Source organism: Halyomorpha halys, unplaced genomic scaffold (genome assembly GCF_000696795.3).
Source record: "Halyomorpha halys isolate HHAL.00 unplaced genomic scaffold, Hhal_1.1 Scaffold381.1, whole genome shotgun sequence".
In the NCBI taxonomy this organism is placed as follows: Eukaryota; Metazoa; Arthropoda; class Insecta; order Hemiptera; family Pentatomidae; genus Halyomorpha; species Halyomorpha halys.
In genome coordinates this window covers 399,185-408,728 of record NW_027112092.1, presented here as the reverse complement: position 1 = coordinate 408,728, position 9,544 = coordinate 399,185, and the positions used below count along the sequence as shown (strand labels likewise).

Here is a 9,544-nt window from a genome sequence, read left to right as displayed (position 1 = left end):
TTTCATGAATATTAAACAAAATCACATCCCTATAATGTTCCCTTGTTTTCCTCTTTTGGTTCGCAACATGAAACTATTTTACTAAATTCGGTCACAGCTCAAAACTATTATAAACCCCCAGAACCAACAAACAAGAACAAAAGAGAAAAGTCATAAATAATAAAAAACTTCAAATCAGCTCTTATCTATGGCTATAAACATTATCTAATTTAAACAGATTAAAATTTAGACAAAGTAAATCCCTCATTTCAGTAACAATATTTTTCGACTTTATACAAATAATCAAACAGTCCAGAGTAGGAATCATCAATGATTTTTTAAGAGAATTTATATACTTGAGTACTAAGTTTCACTCTAGTACTGTGTCTTATTGATAACTACAATTGAATTATTAATAAGTCAAATACTTCAAACAAAACTTTTTAGCAAACATTATCAAGTAGGCCAGGGTGAAATTTATTCGAAATAATATTTGAAAAATAAATTATAAAATAACCTACAAAACAAATCATTTGTGAATAAATTTATTTTACTCAAATCTTATTTCTTAAGTGATTATTTCGCTATTTTACTTAAATAATGGTCTGACAAAAAAATTTTTATTTTAACTTTTTATCAGAAAAATTCTATGGATTGTGCCATATACTATGTTTTTTTAGTGACCAATCTTGTAACTTTTAGACAATCTATAAAAGTTTCAGAAATATATTTTTTTATTTCAAGAAATAAATCTATGTACTTAAATGAGATTATTTTGTTAAATAATCATTAGTGAACGAATATTGTTTCAGAAATATTTTGGGAAATATATTTAATTTGTTTCATAAATACATAATGTAAACAGTGGCCAGTCCTAGTATCAGGTAATTTCATATAGAGAAAAACAAAAGATGAAAGTTTAATTACCTCCATAAGTCAGGTCAATATTTTCATTTAGATATATATAGAGTAAAGTGCCTTATTATGAGATTATTGCCAAATATAGGATACCTCTGCACGTATCACATACGAGGATATTAAGTTGCCTACTAGCCATGTCGTGAACTACTGGCTACTGATCGTTGCGGTACAAGGCAACTGGACTCAAATTAACTGAGAACTGAAAAAAATTTGTGCCTTCTCTTTTCAAACCATTCAAATTATTAAAAACGTGAGAAGAAAATTTCTGAGCTTATCTTAGAGGGATGATTTGGCAAAAGAGGTAAGTCTTTTATATTCAGTGTTTTTTTTTTATTATCAGCTAAGTTATCATTTACTATTCACAAATAAAAGTTTCAAATAAAAATGTAAATGAATGGAAAATAATATTTAAGATAAATATTATAGGATGTTTTAATATTTATATAGAATCAGTAAATATGCAAGTATATATTCATATAATAATCACTACTTCATCTGTTTTCCTTTTATTAGAATATACTTTAAGATTTATTATTTATTAGATGATTTTTTTTTTTTTAAATTTGATATTTTCAATTTTCTTTTAAACTTGTAAATATTTATATAAACAGTAATTGTTTTTTTTGTGAATTACTTTACTTTTTTAGATCATATATATTTGCTTCTTTTTCTTTTTATTTTATTAGAAAGTCACCTTATGATATATGGTTTTATTTTAAATATTCAGTTAATTATTGTTGTTTATTTTTTTCTTTTACAATGCATTATTTTAATTATATTTGATGAAGTTTTGTGATTTCATTTTTATTTTTGAAATTTTCTACTTTAAGGCTATAAAGCCTAATTTTGATGCATGTAATATTATTCTAAGGGATCAGTCCCAGGATAAATAAAGAATATTATTATTATTCACAAGACCTATAATTTATAATTTTATGGGATTTATTGACCTGATAAAAAATAATAATAAATAAATAATGGCTGAGCCTAATATAAGGCATAACAGGAGATATCTCATAGTTGAAATACAGTAAGTTATTTATAAGTGCTGTTGTTAAAAGTTTTTTTTTTAACACATCTAAAGTCTATCTCAAATTAAAATTTAGGGAAGATTTATTTAGGCACTAGTATAAATAGATAATTAAAATTTAAAAAAATCATTTTTGTAGTAAAACAAACAATAATTTTTTTTTTAAATTTAAATATGAGGTGGCATTGTCTTATTGTATTATTGTTATAAACACATTTGTTATGCAATCATAAAGTACCTTAATATTTGTATAGGACCTCAGTTATAGAGTTAAAAAACAAAATTGGAGTATCTTCAATGCAGTTTTTCAAAAAGTACATCATAATAAGGCACTTTTCTCTATTTGCAATATTTTTACTCACAGAAACAAATAACAAACTAATCTCTTAAATTGGAATATTATCTGCCGTATAACTGCTTTTAATATTATATAATTAGCAAATATGCTAGAGATGACTAGTTCATAAACTGCTCATTATTAGTATTCTTATAACAAAAATGATTACGAGTCCATTTTATTTTCAGATATTTTTGGTTCATACATTTTCAGTGTTTTTCATGCTTCATCTCATCGATTGTAATATTAGAAAAGGACAGAACTTCAAAGGTTTTAAACAAAAAATGAAAATAATTAAATGTAATATGAAGCCAATTAATGCCAGAAAAATAACTAAAATATATGAAAAATTATATGATTGTCTTTAACAAACAACAACATGGACGAAGGGGCCTCAAAGACCCAAGCTCAAGAGCCCTTAAAATCTGTGAACCATACACAATACTTAAAAGAAAATCGTAGAATACAAGGTACCAAAGAATGAAATTAAAAAAAAAAAAAAATGCCTATTAATTTAATAAATTTGATTCACATCATAACTCTAAACACAGAAAAAAATTAGTATTCTAACTAAATAAATTCATATGTTGTTACCAATCATTTAAATCACAAATGAGATAAACCATAATCATTAGAATAAAGTTCCATTACTTTTGATAGACTCTTCCAATTAAACACATAATATATTTCAACTTCAAATTAATCTTCCATACTTCTTTTCATAACTTAAAACTTGATTATTCAAACCAATCAAATTTGTCGAATTAATCCCTCAATTGCCTACCTTCAATGAAATTAAAATTTAACCATTAAATGTGCATTCAATAATTCCGTGTGATATATAGCATATGATAAACTTGCATTTGAGATCATATTGATCAGACATATAGCAAAATCATACCGCCATTAGTTTTGACTAAATTAATACCTTCAAATCAACTCTATGAAGAAAGACATTAAATCTATCAGCAAAATCTAGAACTTAATTTTATCTGGTTCGACAGATTGGCCATAATTAATAATATTGGTCAATAACAGCAATAAATATTGCTAATTTATTTTTATAAATTATTAATTTTTACATAATCCAAATAAAAAACAATTTTATTCATGTTGCAACATTTTACTACCGATTCTAAACTTAGGACAACTCAGTAAATAGTTTATAGCCTAGTTGGTACAGTTGAATACAAGGCTAGAAGTTAGACAATACTTCAGTGTCCTGAAAAAGGATGACATGAAAACCTGTTTTCAAAATGATAAATCATTCAACATTCTTCGTATAAAAAAAAAAAAATAATATTTTGGGTCAAAAGGGAAGTGAACAATCGTAGAAAAATCAGCGGTAGAGTTGAATTCTTCCACAATTTTCCATCAGGCTTTAACAAGTATAGGAACAGTATTGATCGATAACCCTTCAGGACATCAGGAAACTTTCTCCAGATCCTTTTTTTTAGTATGCTTTTCCTTTACATGCCTCTTAAAATTCCCCAATTGCACTGTTTTATAATCACAAGATTCACACTGATAAGGCCTTTCATTCGTATGTTGAGTTAATATATGCATTTTCAGGTTACCTGATTGAACACTAGAATAATCACAAAGCGTACACTGATAGGGTTTTTCCTTTGTATGCCTCGCCATTACATGCCTTTTTAAATGAACAGCTTGTGATGATCTATATTTACACATTTGACAATGAAAAGGTTTATCGTTGGCATGCCTGGCAGCAACATGCCTCTTCAGTGTACTCGGATTGGCAGTTCTGTACTCGCATTCTTTACACTTATAAGGTTTTTCTGTTGTGTGAAAAGTGGATAAATGCCTTTTTAAATGGCCTGCATGTGCAGTCCTGTAATCGCATAGCATGCACTGATGCTGTTTTTCATTGGTATGATGGCTGATAAAATGTGACTTAAGATTTCTAGGTTGGGATGTTCGGTAATCACACAAATTACACTCATAAGGTTTCTCGTCAGAATGATGTGTCATGAAGTGAGTTTTCAAGTGACTAGCCTGTACGGTTCCATAGTTACAAAGATTGCACTGAAAGGGTTTCTCATTAGTGTGCCTACAGAGGAAATGTCTCCTCAGATTTCTAGTGTGCGATGTGGCATATTGACACAAGTTGCAATGGTGTAATTTTCCTTTTTTTGTCGAAATTTCAAAATAATGAGGGAGTTTAGGATTCTTAGATATAAATTGTTGAAGTATCTGAAGATTTTGAAGAAGAATAGTGTCACAATTTTTATACATTGTAAGCTCTTTCACATGGGTCAGTTTTATGTGTGATTTCAAAAGATTGTAATTGTCAAATGTTGATCCGCAGTGGTAACATGTGAAGTTCGGGTCCCAAAGTGAATCTGAAATAGACAAAAATAAAAGAAAGGATGGTTAGATACAACCTAATACATCCATAACAACATTACATAAATTTTTAAAAAAAATAGAAACTAAGGGAAGAACAGGAATGAAAACAAATAAATAAAAAACCGTAACACAAATCTGTCTAATGGCAATCCACCTATGTTTATAAAGTTTCACAATATAACAAAAGCTTTACCATTTACAGTCGAACCACGTTCATTGTTTCCCTCTGTCGGAGGATTTTCAACAATCCATACTTCACATTTTCTAACAACTGAAAAATATTAAAACAAAACAGATTATTCATGGGCATACGGAAAATGTTACACTACACTAGATTCTTAATTGGGGACTTAAACCAAAGCAGCCACTAACTTTCATCAAACCCTATTGTTATTTTATCTGGTCCCTTCCGAAATTTGTTTCATTCTTTCCTAGCTTATCTTAAAACAGTTCTAGTCATCATTTCCATCCTGCAGGCACTTGCTAACCCTATAGAAAAATCTTAGACATAGCGTAAATATAAAATGATTATTGAGACACAATAGTTAAATAAAATTCAGTAGAATACCACCCGGTCCTAAGCATTTCGAGATCCCATTACAGCCCCTATTGCAAGAAAGTATACAAAATATGAATGGGAGTAGGAAGAAAAGGGAAGTAACATTGTTTTGTATTCAAAGTTATGGCAAAAAAAGTTCTAAAAGAAATATGTATATATGTTGATACATAAATGGGCATTTTTTATTTAAGTTTTCAAAAAATCATAACAAAGGAACAAACTAGACTTGTCAGTCAGGAGTATTGAAAAGGTCACTGAGTCTGTGTTCGTATGAGTTGAGCCCCCTACACTCCTTCCGGCCGCCCTGTTCCTCCCAAAAAGGTCATCAACTCATCTTGTCACCTGTGTTTCCCTATGCCAGTTAAACCTTAATTACATAAAGACTAAAAAACAGAGTCGCCTTCTCCCTTAACATTTATCTCAAATTTTTCTGAATCACAATATGTAAGAAAATTCTGACCAACCTGTGATTGATCAAATTGTAACCTTCGAAATTTGACTAATTAACATTATTTTCTGAATTATAATGTATGTAATGTATATAGTTGCAATTATGTACCTGAGTACCTACTTGTACCTGTTCAATGTATTGGTACTGAAGATAAAAACAAAACAAAATGTGGCAGTCTTGGGACTAACAGAAGTTAAACTTTTGAAAAGGAAAAAATTTATTAAAATTTTATCAATAATGACCATACGTTCCCTCTTATACCTTAAAGCAGAAATATTAGTTCACAATAATAATAATAAAAATTAGAAAAGATTAACTATTTTCAAAGTCAATTCTAGCTGGAAAATTTTTATATTGAAGTAGGAGATTATGAGATTACAGGAGCTCACTCAATCGGATCGGCACTGCCAGGTATTGTAAAGCTCCAGTAAGCTCCTAATCTCCTGTTACTATATAAAAATTCTTCTGTTTAAATTGACCAGCATAATCCTTCCCTCCCCACCATCACTTCCGTTTCATCTTCCATCACAAAATCAATTTAGTCCCACCTCCCTAGGAAGTCAATACAACCAATATAATTCATGAAAAGACTGCTGTTTTTTTAATTACTAAAATAACTATCCATTCCTCTGTTATTAAGTAGGTAATATAATTTTTATTACAAAAATGAATAAATTAGAACATAAAGAAAAAAGTATAAATTAAATAATAACACAAATAAAAACACAGGGCACCCAAAGTGAAACCCAAAAGCGTAAACTCTCTCAAATAATTTCAATTCATTGATTCTATATTCCAGCTGAAGGAATCACTGAGTAAATGAACATATGAATGTGTTTAAAAGATCTTGTCTGTAAATGGAGATTGAAACTGTTTGGAATTTGAAACCAGCAAATGACCTCGACGTATAGAACTGGAGACAGATTTTAGAGACAGATAACTCATTCAGTTCTTTGATTAATAATTTATTGATACTTTAGTACATCTAATAATTTTACAGTATTTTGAGCTCAACTTGTGTTCAGTCCGCAGGAGTATCAGTTTTTTAGTTATTATATCGCTGAAATGTTCATAAGGACTAGAGGGGGGGCGCCATAAAGATATCCACGTTACCTCAGCACCACCTAAGGAGTAAGCCGAGAATTAGAATCCAACACTGGTCTAGTGGTGTCCTGCTGAGTGGGCAGCGGGTGGATTTCTTTTCGGTACCACAGTCAACTAAGAGATATCTGGCTAAGAATTTGGTACGGAGCAAGCAGCACAGAGGCTGACTACCTTTCTACGTTGAAGCGGCACACCATCCAACAGGTGACCCATAACATATGGAGCAGAATGCAAGTGGCCAGTAACACAAGTAAGAACATTTCTATGGCTTCTACAAACACAAATGGCGATCTTCACCACATCATCTACACATCTCAACAATAGACTAATTTTTCCCACATATCTAAATTTTACTTAACCTTACTAACAATATTATAATCTTTTCGGGCTACCCCCTCCACTAGTTATTTTACTTTATTTTAATATAGTAGTTCTCTCAATATCACTTTCTCTCTAACTAAACCCCTTCTGAGAGGGAACACTCAAAACATAGACTTGGGTCTAATTCCTTCATAGTTTAAAATTTGAGGAAGGACAAGTCAAAACAAATTGTTTCATAAGATTCACAGAATGTGACTGAATAATTTACGTCATAAAATTTGAAAATCGGTTTACCAGTCGAATGAGAAAATTAAGAGACATCCAAAACAACAATGCCCTCTTGTGGCTCTGCTGTAGTCAACTAAAAAGAGAAGAGACATCCAAAACCATAATGCCCTCTTGTATTTAACTAAAAAGAGAATGTACCCTTATAAAGCTTGAAAAATTGGAAATACTCTCTTGAACACTTTAACTGAAATTCACAGTCGTTTATAAGAAATTAAAAAGAAAGCAGCTGGACAGGACTATGAAGAACAGTAGTATTTTAAGCTGTAGTATTTAACAGTTGTATTTTGAGCTCATGGAGTTTTAAAACATTCATGGGATATCACCGAGTAATTTGAGCCATCACTCAAACTTTAAAATCGGTTGAGAGCCATGAGCTCAAAAAACTGTCACATACCTACAAACAGGCAGACTAAACAAATCATCTTCAGAACAAACAAATCTTGTGACTATCCTGTATTTGGGTAAATATCGGAGGGCTATAAAAGCAATAAACTATCTTAAATAAATCATGCACTGCTATCAAATTTACAGAAGACAAGATCATGATGGACAGGGCCATGAGGAAATATGAAGGTTCTTCTAGAATATCCTGTTTTGTTGAAACACTAGTCCAAAAGTCGATACAGAGATGGAAATAACTCTGAACGTTGTTGAAGTATTGAGTAATAAGATAGGGTAAGATAAAACTGTCGCTAATTCAGGATTTAAGGGACGAGTTCCCAGGGAACTATAGCAAAAAAGCCTGATTGGTCATTTTCATCCCAGTCAACATTTAAACTCATCAATAATTGACTGAATCAAAAGATAAGCTGTTCTCAACCAGCGGTTCCCAAATGTTTCTCACCATGGACCATTCTTGGGCTAAAAACATTTTCTGGCACCCTTATTAAACTAAAAAAAAATACTTCTTATTGAAAAAAGAAAATTAAGTAAACTAAGTACTTAGACAAGTACAGACATTTTAACACCTTGACCAAGGTTCACAACATATTATAGTTCAAGGGTGGTCATTTTTCTACATTGCCTTTGGAGTGGTGAGATTTTCCTGAACCATGTTTAATATGGATGTACTACCATCCACCCAATACAATCTAGTACAAGAGCCTAGTAGAAAAAAAGTCATTTATTTGACTCCTATTTTTTAATACTTTAATGAAAAATATGTATAATTACTATTCAAAATTGATAAGTCTGCTAAGTATAGTAAGGGGTAATATCTCTAGAACCATGAGACACACAGATGTCTATTAGCACTCAGATTAAAACTAGTTTAATGTGCTATAAAGTAGTTTATGAAATTTATCTTTGAAGAAGTAGTAGTTTTTATATTTTCCAAAATACATTCACAAAATGTTGATTTCTAGTTGTTCGGACAAACTTTTTGGTTAATATTAAAGATATTTAAATATGCTAAAATGTAGGTTATTATGTTTATCTTGGTAGGGGTGGTATTTTTTATGATATTTTCATATGAATATAAATTTCACCTATGAAATTTTATCAGAATAGCTATAAATCAATTTAATTTGAAAAATATCATAAAAACTAGCTTTAATTTGAGTGCTAATAGACATCTGTACGTTGATTGGTTTTTGATACACAGATTTCTCAAAATAAAGTCACCAACTACTGATTTTTCATTGTATGTTCCATGAAATGTTGCTTTTTATAAAACTGTATCTCATGATTTGAAAAAGCCACCACTTTTTATTCCCCCTAACTATAATTGGCAGACTCATCAATTTTAATTAGTAACTGTAAATAATTTTTATTAAAGTATTCAAAAATTGGGGTGAAATATTTCTCCTATTGGGCTCTTGCACTAATCATTCTGGGTTCTGGCGTCTTTAAGGATTTTTACACTCCTTCAAATTTTGTTATTATTAAATTTATTTGTTGAAGTACATAAATTTATTTACTTACATATTATTTTATTTTACCCACTTATTATCATTACATGATCAAAAGGATTTTATTTTATTTTTAGGAAAAGAAACAATTTACATAGTTTATGATTATTACATTGTCTTAACGTTTTATAGAAAATGTGGTGATGTGCAACAAGTTTCTAAAGCACTTATTCAGTAATTCAATTAAAAAAACACACAGAAAAAAAAAATAGTGTTTTTTAGTGATTATCTATAGGAGTTCATCGGTGTTAATAAACTATATAAATAATATATA

The 9,544-nt window shown here is 29.9% G+C and overlaps 1 protein-coding gene across 3 annotated transcripts in view; it reads right to left on the bottom strand.

Moving 5' to 3' along the window:
• Window positions 1–3,291: 3,291 nt before the first annotated feature.
• LOC106682008 (zinc finger autosomal protein) overlaps window positions 3,292–9,544 on the bottom strand; it is a 12,946-nt gene continuing 6,693 nt past the window's right edge. For all 3 annotated transcript variants that reach the window (XM_014422634.3, XM_014422636.2, XM_067050102.1), the window contains exons 4-5: window positions 4,831–4,908; window positions 3,292–4,630 (exon numbers count right to left, since the gene is read on the bottom strand). In XM_014422634.3, the coding sequence (XP_014278120.1) occupies window positions 3,693–4,630; window positions 4,831–4,908 (1,016 nt within the window). In that variant the 3' untranslated portion in view covers window positions 3,292–3,692. The remainder of the gene's footprint in view (window positions 4,631–4,830; window positions 4,909–9,544) is intronic.